The sequence below is a fragment of the Mastigoproctus giganteus genome, chromosome 7 (genome assembly GCF_048544385.1).
Source record: "Mastigoproctus giganteus isolate SK-2022 chromosome 7, ASM4854438v1, whole genome shotgun sequence".
Taxonomy (NCBI): Eukaryota; Metazoa; Arthropoda; class Arachnida; order Uropygi; family Thelyphonidae; genus Mastigoproctus; species Mastigoproctus giganteus.
This window is the reverse complement of record NC_143581.1, coordinates 181,531,824-181,545,635: the sequence shown is the minus strand read 5'-3', so window position 1 is coordinate 181,545,635 and position 13,812 is coordinate 181,531,824. Positions and strand designations below refer to the sequence as shown.

The 13,812-nt window shown below is 34.9% G+C and overlaps 1 protein-coding gene across 1 annotated transcript in view; it reads right to left on the bottom strand.

Moving 5' to 3' along the window:
* Nucleotides 1-13,812, bottom strand: part of Dtwd2 (DTW domain containing 2) — a 176,833-nt gene that overhangs the window by 85,792 nt on the left and 77,229 nt on the right. Inside the window, exon 4 of the mRNA XM_090377223.1 lies at nt 11,447-11,541. Coding sequence (XP_090233349.1) covers nt 11,447-11,541 — 95 coding nt within the window. The remainder of the gene's footprint in view (nt 1-11,446; nt 11,542-13,812) is intronic.

The following is a 13,812-nucleotide window of genomic DNA, read 5'->3' as shown; positions in this document are numbered from 1 at the left end:
CTGAAGAAAAATACAGTCTGTCCTCATATAGCACGATAGTTGTGTTCCTAGAAACCCTCGTGCAATGCAAAATCATGCAATATAAACAACAGGCCCTATGGGAAAAGTGGGGTTAGGTGCCGACCACCCAAGATTGAACACACATTTGGAACCAAAACATTACGAAACACAATAAATAATCGGGTAATTTTAATCGTGATAAAATACTTACGTATTTTATAACAATTAAAATACGTAATAAAAAATATAATATATATTTTTTATTATAATATAATATGTCTTTATATTATATTATAATATAAGACAGTCTGTGATAGCCAAAGTATTTTTACTATTTTTAATAATAAAAAAGTATTTTTTATGAATAAAATACGTATTTTATTCTTAAAAAATTTATTATATTAAATAAAATAGTGGTAATAAAATGCTTACGTATTTTATAATACGTAAGTTGTAATAAAATGCTTACGTATTTTATTACGACTATTACGTAATAAAATATTGCTAATGCTTTTGCTTCTATCGTAAGCAAACTTGTTTTTTGTTTGATTTTCTATCCAAACAGATGACAGCCATTCCATCTCTTCCAATTCTTTGTGTCTTAATTTAATGGTTTTTAATTACACTTTGAGTTGTTTTTTTTTTTTTTTTTGATTTGGTAGTTGTTGGCGCATCGGCTTCTGTGGCCATATTGCACCTCCCAAGGTTTTTTTTTTTTTACAGTACTTTGATCCAAGCCCGAGGCGGGAATCGAACCCGCGACCTTTGGGTTGCCGGGCAGGTACTTTACCCACTCGGCTAGCCCGGTCGGCACTTTGAGTTGTTCCTACTATGAAAGTTGTTTTTATTTTCTCCACATTCTTTGTAATTCTCGGCGTTGCCTCATTTAGGTCTGTAGCACGTGCAATATCACATGGTCTTTCATTTCGCTCAAAGCGTTTCACAATTTCATATTTTTTCTCTATCGACAGAGGCGGACTGACCATAAGCCTTATCCGGGAAATCCCGGTGGGCCAAAGGCCGGTGTGATTTTGGCCATAAACCGTAGTATGAGGCCACTATAAATTTTCCCGGGTAAGAATTTTTGACCCAGTCCGCCTCTGTTTATCGATATTGCTTTTTTTTTCTCTCTGAATCTGCAGTGTCTTCGCCAGGAGCTTCATTTTCACACCTTTTAAGTATTTTACTAATTTTTAGGGAATAAAGCACAATTACAAAACGAGGAGGCACGCTTAATACACATAAACAAGCTGCGCACGTATAGCAATTGAATAAACAACACCGTAAAGGCTGAGATACACTATCAACACCCCACATTTTACTAAAGCACATTTCTGGGGGTTACTACCATAAAACAATAAAAACAATTTCCAGTTTCGTTTCTGCTAGGGGAATCTGTTATAAACTGGTAGTAAACTCCATCTAATTGCGTTTGTGATTATATAGATAGCTGGAATTGTGTTGGTTTTTACGTTATTATGGTGAAATGTGTTTCCCCTTCACTGATATAAAATACATTTTCATATAAATACATTTTCAGAATCTTCATTCCTATCGTGTTGCGTTCGGTTGGGGTGATTCCGCGTTCGACTGCCATTTCTTGTAAACACAAAGGCGAATCGTGCATAAGCGAATTCGGTTCGTGTTATATAAGATATCGTTCCCCTATTTATAAATCGTGTAGGTTCGAATTCGTGTAATGTAAACACGTGTTATACAAGGACCGACTGTACCTTTATTTTATGATGATGTGCTAACACAATTCCTAAGGCAAAACAGGAGATTGGAACTGGTGTATAAATAAGTAAAATGACTTTAAGCCTTTCTTTGGTTCAATCCGGAAAAAATTATATTTTTCCAAGTGATTTTCTTCTGTGCGTATTATTAGGTTGTATTTAAAAGTCTTAACAAAATACAGATATTTCGTTCCGCACTCTAGAATTTGTCAATGATATTCTAATCTTCTCACCACAAAGCGTAAACCCTCTGTGCTTCTCACATAAACAGCACACGCGTGATGCATTAACTATTTTTTATTTGACAGCGAACCTTTATGTTGTTCATAATTATGGATCGTATAGTTAAAATTATATTAGTTAGTAAATTAAAGTATTCAAAATTATTCTACAATTAATGGCATTGGACCAATTAAGAAGAGTGCTATGCACTCAAAACTTTCACACATCTATAAAAATGGAATTGTACATTTAAATTAACACGTGAATTTTATAGCACAGGTTGCATAAACTAGCCCCTGCCCCCCCAATAAAAGCACACCCAACCTAAATGGGTATGCGACGCCAATGATTAATACCAATGTTGATCACATTAATGAATTTAATTATATTTAAATAAAAAAGATATGTCAGCCTTAGAGTCTAATGAAACATACCTGAAAATGGCTCCTTAATCCCTGACGACCACACTAATACTGCTGCGAAAGAAGTTAAATTGCTTGTGAGGCTGAGGCTATGCCAAGGCCTTAGGCTAAATGGCAACACACTCGCATAAAGACGTTGACCAATGAGAGGAATGCAAGAAATTAAAGCTGTCATACTGACTCTTCTGACTAGAAGTAAATTTAATTTTATGAAAGGTGGATTTGATTAAGTTAAATAATAATGTAAATTAAACTGAGAATGAAACCTAATTATACTACTAGTCGTTGAAATTGCCCCACACAGAAAGAATGGGCAGATTTATCCATAAATTTGCAAAAATAACTGTGAAATTCATGCCCATATAAATGGGAAACAGATTTATTAGCATATCAAGCTTATCAGCACAGTAGAATCGTCTAATAATATGTATGTTACCACCCTGAGGGTGCCAATAAAAAAGTGTGTAAACATTAGTGGGAAAACAAAATAAGTAAATGACTGCCTAAGAGTATGTAATACATAAAGCTGTGTTATCTACAGCTAATGAACTGTAAAAAGGATCAGATCATTAGGTTGTCAGAAGCTGGATGGGCAACATGAGACTTCCATTTTCATGGATCATAATACACAAACAGTTCAATGTTGTTGGCAATAATGAGTATAAGAAGGTATGCAGACAGACACTGAAAGTCTGTCTTCAGAAGAATGTCAGAATGCGAGGATTAAGGGATCTGCTTACCATTAACAGAAAACAGTTCTGTCACAATCTGCTAAATTTCTAATGTCATAATGGCATCCCTGTTTGCACCTGTTTCAGAGAACAGTATTAGAAATTGAGAAGTGGGACTGCATTCTTACCATCTGTCTCTGAAGCTATTCCATCATCACTAATTTTTGCATTGGTGCAGGGAGAGCTGCTTGGGGACAATAGTGGTATCCTATTGTCTTCAGTAACAAATTGCATGTCTAGAGAAAGAGGGGACAGAGGTAATCCAGCCTGCATGAGAGGGTGGGGGGAGATACATGTGGAATCATGGTATGGGGAATGATCAGTTAAAATAGCCATTCACCTCTGGTCATTATTGATGACACATTGACAGCAAGACATTATGTTGAAACTATTTTAAGACCAGCCCTTCTTCCCTTTCTACACTTCATTCCAAATGCTACTGTCCAGCAGGAAATAGTGTGGGATAGAGTGCATACAATGACGATCGACATGTGGCACCCTCATATCCTAACAGTGCCTACATGATGTGGATATACTTCCTTGGACTGCAAGTTCACCAGACCTGTTGCCCATTGAACACATTTGGGTTATGATGGGATATTCATTGGCCTCTGCCTCCCCCTATGACCACTGCTCAACTTGCAGCACAAGTGCAAGGAGCATGGCACTGTTCGTCAAGGCAACATTCTCCACCCTTTTCTGACTCCTACTGTGACATCTGGCTGCATATACTGCTTGTGGAGACTATACCTCATAGTGATGTGTGCCATATTTTCTTAAGTAAATAATGATGAATCGATACAAATGTAATCATTTGTCTACAGCAATATCTGTTACTTATTCTGAAGTCAAAATATACACTTCTTTTTAGGTAGGGCAAGTTCAATGACAAGCAGCAATATTTTGTATTAAATCAACACCATGGTAACATGTTACTTAGAGTACCAAAGGATGGTCACACTAGTTTGCTGTTAAATTATATAATAATCTTTACAGAGATAGCTTTTAACCTAACTGGTTGTTGCTGGAGCTTCTTATGAAATATCTGTTACTGCTAGAGACTTCTCTTTTACTGTAGCTGGTCAAGATCTGGAGTGATACTGTTGTGGGTCAATGAATTTCTGTACAAAGATATGGTGTTCTTTCTGATTTCTTCAACTGTACCCTTGAAAATATATTAATGCTGGTCTAACATAATTCCTTGTTTTGTATTGATGTAGTTAGAACCAAGAGTTTGATACAGAATGATTCCTCAAATTTTGTTTTTATTGGTGGTTGGTAGATAGTACTGAAGTGTTTTCCAAAATTCCATGGCTGCCACATTCATTTTTGTGTTGCTCCAATATAGAAAGGAGACACCTATATGATTCCTGATATAAATCCCTCCGTCACAAGTTATCTTATAAATAATGCCTCTGATTATTAGGACTGCTGGCTGGTTGTTGAACCCACTGCTTCAGGAAGGATGATCCTTTGAAGTAGGCATTTTCTGGCTTCCATTTTGCTTATTGATGTCTTGGTGACATGAAGTTATCTATAGTTAATTGGAAAAGAGAAGACAGTTTCCATTGTAAAGGGCCACCATTACAGATACAGAGAACCCTTGAGAACACCTACCTTGGTAGAAAAAAGGCAAACGGAATTGCAGTTTAACGGGCCTGAATTTTTATTTTATTTAGATAGACAGCTGCATTTCTTTGAGGCCTTCTGGAGAAGTCAATATCAAGAATAATAGGATTCTGTGTCCATTACCATTTTGAAATTAATGGTTGGGTGAATGGCACTGTAAATATATTTAATTCCTCTATACCAGGGGTCGACAACCTTTGAATGACGAGCCATTTTTGATATAATTAAAAAAAAAAAAAAAAAAGATAATCCGAAGAGCCGCACCTCCGATCAAGCTAGAGGTGGGGAGATTTTTAAGAAATGGAATAGAATGGGAAGGTGTTTTATTAAAAAAAATATATATTTTTTTTAAATATTAATACTGAAAAAACATAAAAAAGTCCAATTAGTTATGAATTAATATGACTTTTGCTGCTGAACTTCCTGAGCGAGTCTCTCGACATCAGGCGAGTATGTCATAATTTATCTTTAACATGCTGAGACTTGCATTGTTCAGAAGGTTTCTTGATTTATTTTTAATAATAGTTCATGTTTGAAAATATTTGCCTGCAGAAATACGTCGAACCAAACAGAGAAGTCCAAACAAATATAATTTCAAATTTATATGTGTCCGATAAGCTAATACACATATTGAACACAATTTGGTCTTGCTTTTTCAACTCGTCTATTGCCGTCCATTTGTGTAGAATTGCAAGGGCAGCCTTTTGCTTCTCCAAATCCTCAATTTCAGTTTTAAGGTATTTTAGTCTTGCACTCCACATGTCCTTGATTTTTAAGTTCTCTATAACTCCATTTCATATTGTGCTTCATGTGGGCTAAAAGTTAAAGAGTCGCAGTTAGATGCTTAAAGAACCACATGCGGCTCGCGAGCTGCTAGTTGCCGACCTTTGCTCTATACTAAGGCAATTCAATTAGTGTTAAGTGGGACACTTTGGAGAGATTCAAAGATCTGGCTGGCAACTTTTTTTATTTTTAATATTAAAAAGTATTTATTTATATAGTTGTTATTAATATACACAGAATGGAATTATTAAAAAAAATCTCGATAGTGGATGAAGAAATTTTTCATTTATTAATATAAAACTAATAATATTTTGCCTTCACTGGATTAAGCCATGAATCTCACTCAGCTTCAACAGCTAGGGAAAACAACATGCCAAAACCTCCTTTCTCAGAAAACAGTTTTATATAGCCTTAGATTTCCTCTGTTGAACCCACTGTTATTCAATTCGCAGCCCACAGGCAAGAAGTAGACCATGGGCTGCTAATTGAATAGCACTCTTCCATATCATGGTACCAGATGGTGATGATGTCACTGACATATCTACTCCACAACTTTGGAAAGCTTTTCAAAGAAATCATGTTCTAATTTGCTAATTAGCTTTAATTTTCCATGCTTAGGCCTGAACCTGGGGGAAAAACTATGAAATGAACTGTTAAAAGTGAAGTAGACATCCTCTATAGACAGGTCTATTAGATCCAACATATGGGACCAGTTAACTTTTTTGGATAATCAAGGTAAATATGGTTAACAGAGATTGTTGCAAACAGATTTTTGCTTCTTCAAGAGGTACAGTGGATATGGTTGATTCTGGATACAAGGTCCTGACTGCTGTTTAAGGCTAAAGGATTTTGAGAACTATTTGGGAAAATATCTTTAAAAGTCATTTGAATATCTTTTGTCCAGCAATAATATCTGCTACCAATGGATTGATCCAGTTGAAAAACCAGATTCATGTGATATTATGTTGGCAAATCAATAAGCAGATTCTGAGTTGTTCAGGTTCATTTTTTATAATACTTTTCATCTACATTCATCTTATCCGAAAGTGATTTTAGTTTTTGCTTTGCATTGTTTTCTATGTGGCTCATAGGGTTGGATTCCAACAACGTTAAGTTGTGGAATCTTGTGACAAGCTATGACTTTTTCTCTTAATCCACAGTTGTGTTTACATTTCTATCAATGCTGTCAATGATAACTACAGCATTGAAAATGTTACATCGTTTTCTTCAGTTCTTGATATATGGACTATCATTATCTTTGTCTGCTCTTGATATATGAATGGATTTATTTTTCCTAAGGTTAATTAGAACTTTTCTCTCTGGGACTGGAAGATTGTTGACTTTCTGGCATTAGAAGCTTGAACTTTATTAGGACTTGTGGAAGCAAGTCAGGACTTCTGGAGTGAGAATGCTGCTAGGAGTAGGTTTGATTAGCTCTTTATTTAAAATATTTATTTCTTCCTAGTCAGAATTCTGGAACCTAAATTGACAATAATTAGATTTTTACTTCTCTCAATAGGGTGGGAATTGGACTTGACATTAATTTGATGTAAAGGGGGAAAATAACATCATGAACAAGAACTTAGGGAGGTTAGTCTTTAATGGAATATATAAACCTGGAAGAAACTGAAGTTACTGGTAAGATCCTACATTGGACTATATTAGTAGTAGCATAGCAAAGGATGCAAGCAAAAAAAAAAAATCCCACATCACCTGTCCATCTTCTCCAGAAGTTTGGTTTTTTCACGAATTTATTCAAACTATCCACTTCCAAAACAGCAGGTAGAAGTTTGTTCCAACAATAAAATATTGCTAGCTGAAGACAAACTTCCTCATCTATTTTCAACCATCCTAAATCAATTTGAATTTATAACTCTTCACGTGTGTCGTCTGAGCAAAAGCAAGAATATCATAAGCGTTGACTTACTCAATCCATTCAAAACTTTAAACACCTCAATCAGATCTCATAGGTGCCTGGTCTCCAGACACTGAAATCTGCAGAACTGAAGCCTTTCTTGGTAAGAGCACCCTTTTTCCCCTCAGCAATCTCATTACCCTTTTCTATACTCATTCTAGCAGCTCCACATCCTTCCCAATTGTATATCATTAACCATTGCCTTATACAAAGGAATAATCACCCCCTTATCCCTGCTAGCAAAAATTCTGTATGTCATTGACAAAACTCCATGCTGTCCACGCAACCTATCTGCACTGCTAGAAAAATTAATCCCAGATTAACATAACCACACCATTGTTATGTTAATGTGGGATTAATGCTACCCGTGTGCAGTTACCCTTGCATTTGTCAAACTTCAACTGCCATTTCTTAGCCCATCTGCCTAATTTTTCTAGTTCTTGTTGCAGTAGCTTATCTTGATTATTGTCATTCACTACCCTTCCAACCCTTGTACCATCTGCAAACCTAGACATTATGCCTGATATGCCTTCATCAATATTATCATAAAATATAAAAAACAACACTAGGCCCAGTAATGAAACCTAGGAGACTCCACTAATAACATTAGTCTAAGAGAAGCAGTGCCCATTGTTAACCAATCTCTGTCTTAACCCACTCAACCATCCTTTTATACATAGCAGTAACTTGCCTTAACGACACACTGCTCCAATTTGTATAAGTCTTTTATGTGCAACAGTACCAAAAGCTTTTCTGAACTTTACAAGCATATGATGTCAGTCTTGTGTGAGTGTAAGATGTCTTGTATATATACAATGCCAAAATTATTTTTTACATCCAGTTCCTTTGTTACTGTGTCATAGTATTCAATCAGATTGGTCAGAAAAGATTGCCCCTTAATAAATCCATGCTGTGACTGCAGTATAACTGCATTTTGTCTAGATGGTGCTGCACTACTTCTTTAACCAGTGATTCTATCATTTTCCCTGGAAGAGAAGTCAAGATAAGAGGTCTGATTACTCACGTTGCCCTTTGATCATCCTTTCTGAATTGGGGATAAATTCCCAAATCTCCAGTCCACAGGGATGTCCCCCTGAATCCAAGGATGCTCTCATAATTATGTCTAAAGGTGTGCTTTACTTCCTTTGCTGCCTCATTTAATATAATTGGATAGATCCCATTCAGCTCAGGTAACATTTTTATGCTTAGCTCCCACAATTTCTCTTCCACTTTCCTCTCAGTTACCATAAAATCATTTAGCTACTTCTCAGAATTTGATTGGCTTCTGGCATCCTGGTCCCTAAAGAATTCCTCATGTGTAAATGTAGATGCAAAATGCCTATTCAGTTTACCAGAAATTTGAGAAACTCAAGTTCATCAACAGTTAAACCACTGATATCTAGTGAACCAATGTGATTCATCTCCTTCCTTCTAATTTTTACATAAGTAAAGAAGTCTATCTTTTTTCTTAGCATCCTCTGCCAAAGTCTTCTGATAATCTGTCTTAGCTTGCCTTTGTGACTTGATTATAGACTATGTTATATCTACTATAGACTTCTATACCATCTGATAATTTATATCCATTGTAGGCTGGCTAAACAAGAGGACACAGAGGGTTATCATAAATTGTCAGCGTCCTTAGTGTGGATCAATATAATAAGTGGGGTCCCTCGGGGATTTGTGCTGAGTCCCCCTCCTATTTCTAATTTGATAAATGCTACTGATGAGGACATCTAAGGAAACCTGTCAAAGTTTACTCATGATTTCAAGGTGATTAACAATTCAAGCCAGGCCATGTTGCTTCAAAAAGACATGGATCAGTTCCATATATGGTTTGAAAAATGGCAACTAAAAGTTTAATGCCTCTAAATTTAAAGTTATGAATAAATGTCTAAGCTATGAACATTAAAAGTGGGTGGGATGTTATTATTTAGTTTTTAGGAGCATTAGCAACTAAGGCCATATTGCTCCGAGGATATGCGGTGGTCACGGGCTCGAACCTTGGTCTAATCAAGAAGTGCTACGCACTGCCACTCCTGCCCACTTGGCTACAGAGGCACCAATGGGTAGGAACAGAATTAATAAATAAACACACTACACTGTTGTTTAATCATAAATGTGTGCTCTTACTAAATTGATTAAATTTGGTATATAATTATTAATGTTAACATACTACATACTTCAGTTCCTTCACATTTCAAATAATAAATATCTACTGATTTTGTTGCAAAATTACTTTAAAAAATAATTGTTGTCACTGTGAAGTGATATTTTATTATTAAATACAAATTATTAAATAATATTAAATACAAGGGAAAAAATGAGAATACAGTTTTGATATGTTCTCACATTAAAAGCTTCTCAAAGTTGAGGTGAAAGAATTACCCTATTACGCTTATGCAGATTTTATTAAAAAATAGTAATCCCTATCAATAGCAGCATTATTAGCTCATAAAAGTTTAGGTATGAAAATCTGTCACTGCCACTTCACTGATATTTTCATATATACAAAAAGTCAGTGGATAGAAAGATAGAACTAAACTGAATTTTATTTGCTATTGTAAAGGGCACAAATGTGGTATAATCTGATAAATTATACCACATAAATTGGTAAATCATACCACATATACATAAATTAATGGATAATATACACTATTATCATTTTTTTTTTCCAAATTAGTTTACTGAGCAACACTATTTTTCAGGTTACAAGTTCTCCCTCATCTCTCATAACATCAATTTAATAAAATGAATTAGCATAAACTAAATTTCAGAATTCACCCTGAGATCCTGTCTTTGGGCCAATAAAACAGGAATTGGGATTTAATTTTCCCCATTGTATTGGCCAAAAGATAGTTCCAAAATGAATTCAAAGAATGCAATCTAACCTAATTTGTTTTAGTAACTTGATGGTATCACATGTGCAAAAAACCTATAACTTCACAAATAGTATTGTTCAATACATTATACTGAAATAAAATAAAACACATGGTGTAAAAAGAAGGATAATATACACTTTTCATAAGTTTGTTGATAAAAAAATAAATAAATTTGTTGTTAATAAATCTGTCTATAAGAGAACCTGTACCTGTTTTTTTATAAAACAGGAAAAAAAAAAATAAATAGATACAGTCTAATGAAAGACATTGACCTCTCAAATTGTGAAGCTAACATGAATTGTCATGTTGCATGACTAAGCAACACTTTAAGAAGTGAAGTATTATGTTACTAATACGTATAACCTTATTAGTAATGTAGTGTTGCCACCATGCAGATGGCTGTTTTGGTGCTTATTGGCACCTGATCAGTAGAGCATCTGAAAACCTAGTGATTTAACTCACAAAATGAAAGATGCCAAAAGGTGTGAAAACATGTTTCCAAGTGTGAGCTAATGAATATTCTAGGCCTGTCTGTAAATTTACAGTGTGGTTATACGAGGACTCGCATCTGCTTTTTTACAGAACATAGTTGGTGGGACCTATTTTCTTCATGTTCTATATATATAAAAAAAAAAAGTCCTCTTACAGATGGGCCTAGAACATTCATCAGTGCTATGTTTGTCTGTAAAATTATACTGTAAAGCACTTATTCACTAAAATACTGTTCCCATTTCATTAAAAATTTGACAAGCATGTGCTCTTTCATATTCACAAAAAGACAATCCTTGATTCTGAATGAAAATCAGATTCAACTGCAACTGAATAGCACTACTAAATAAAGGTACCTAAAAAGTAGATTTTGTTTTCTTTAAGCATTCTATCAGTAATACATCTGTATGGCTAAGGTTTAAATAAAATGCTGTAAACATTAAAGCATGCATTTTACTTTTCCATCAGCTATCTCTACATGAACTGATTCTAACTTTTATCTATATAGTTAATAGTAAAAACTCTATAGTGTATACAAACATTCACTCACACAGTTAAAAGTAATGTCATTAATAACTTGAAATTCAGTTTAACAAAGCTCAACTTGAAATTCAGCAATCTATATTTTTAATATATTTACATCTGAGATGAAAACCTTCTTCCTTTAAATAAAAAGAAGTGGCCAGGGATCAATGCTGCTTCAAGAATTGGTGCAGTTCGTAAGCAACGTTTTTCCTAAAAATGTATAAAAATTACCCATATTGATAATAGTTTAGAAAACTGCTAACCAATTTGAATAACTTGATTAAAAAAGCTGATATTAAATACTATAAAATATATTACAGGTTTAGTGTGTTGAAATAGTACCCAACACCCCAAAAAAATAGTAAAACTTGATATCAGTATTGATGATGCAGGTGGAAAAATAAAGGAATACTTTATTTTCTGGCTTTGGATCTTGGTTGCGTAGTTCAGCAGCAACATCTTTCTCCTGATATTTAGAGGAGGTTCATGGGCTTCAACATACAAACTTTGCACAGGAGATGTTCTGAATGCACCTAGTGCTGTTCTGAGAGCTAATGTTGAATAGGGTTGAGGCGAGATAAAGTACTCTCCCTAGCAGAGTTGAAGACAGGCATGCCATAGTCTAGTTGTGATCTGATCTGATTATGGTTCTATATAAATGAAGCAGGCTGTAACGATCTGCTCCCCATGTTGTGACTGATAAGACTGAGTATGTTCAGTTTTTTTGACAAGTAGTCCGGAGACGTTCAATGTGCTTTTGGAAATTTAACTTACTGTCAAGGAACAATCCTAGTAAACGAATACTATTAGCTATGGGAAGAGGATGGTTATTCAAGTGGAGCTCGGGTTCAGCATGCATATTGTGTCTGGTACAGAAGTGAATGGCAGTAGATTTCTGGCTCGATAGTCTATAGCCATTTTGTGTCATCCATGTCAGGATGCAATTGATTGATATTTGTAGTTGCTGTTCAACATAATGCATGTTTGTCTGCGAATCGGTATGAATCCACAGTTTTCGGAATGAGTTCAAGTATATGATTCATTCTCACTGCAAACAAGGTGGCGTTAAGAACAGACCCTTGTGAATTCCTTTTTCTTGGATGTTTTTAGAGAGGGTCCCCTGATAACAAACTTGAAAGGATCTCTGTTGAAGGAAATTTTGGATAAAATATGGTAAATTACTTCTCAGGCCAATAGAATGTAGATCCTTTAAGATGCCAAAACACCACGTAGTGTCAAAGGCTTTCTCAATGTCAAGACAGACCACAACAAGATGTTCCTTTTTGATGAAAGCATTTCTGATATTTGTCTCAGCTTTGATCACGAGAGCCAATGAAGATCGGTTTTTCCGGAATCCAAATTGATTGTTATTTATCAAGTTTTGAGACTCGAGGAACCAAGTGAGATGGTGATTTATCATTTTCTTGAGAGTTTTGTTGAGACAGCTGGTAAGGGATATTGGCCTGTAATTTTGAGGAACAGAATGATTGTTATCGTTTTGCAATCGATAGTACATAAGAATGACGCCAGGAATTTGGGAAGGTATGTTCAGAAAAAATTCTGATTGTAAAATATGAGCAGCAATGAGACCAGATTTTGGAGAATTACATAATATATCCGATCAGGGCTAGCAGCACTGTTTCTTAAGTTGGTAAGAGATTGCTGTAGATGAATGGTAAATGGTTGATTACAAGATAAAGCAGAATTGTCAGTGAAATTCAGTCTGGATTTCTCTGTAACAGTTTTACGTTTTTGAAATGATTGATCATAAGCATTACAAGACAACAGAGAAAATACAATTCCCAGTGAATTTGATATATCTGTAGGATTAGAGAGCTCTTGTCCATTCCAGTTCAGTAGTGGGGTGGATAAAGGTGGAATTTTACTGTTCAAACATTATTTTTCTCCAGATTAATCTGATATCAGTATTTTTATTAACTGATGAGGTGAATTTAATCCAAATTTCTTTTCTTGCTTTGCATCTGATATAACGAGCTTTAGCTCTAAGCTGTTTATAGTTAGTAAGATTGGAGATGGTAGGATGTTTGCAGAAAAGGTTCCCTGCTTTGTTTTTCTCTTTTTTTTATTGTTGCAATCTTCATTCCACCAGTAATTTATCTTTCATCTATTTCTTATTTGATATTGAGAAATGGCAGCGGACGCGGCTGTCAGCATTTGATTCGTGATGTGCTTGGTAGCACTGTTGATGGAACCAGATTGAATAATATTGTTGTAAAATGAGATGTGCATTCTGTATTTTGTTCATTCAGCCCTTGAAAATTTTCATTTAATGGATTTTCTGATCTGATTGTGGTTCTATATAAATGAAGCAGGCTTCATTTATATAGAACCATAATCAGAAATTTATATAAATGAAGCAGGCTTCATTTATATTGAATTTTGCAGATTAACGAATAATGGTTGCTGCTATAAGAATCACTCAGAGATACCCAATCTATACTTGGAAAGAGGATTGGGGAA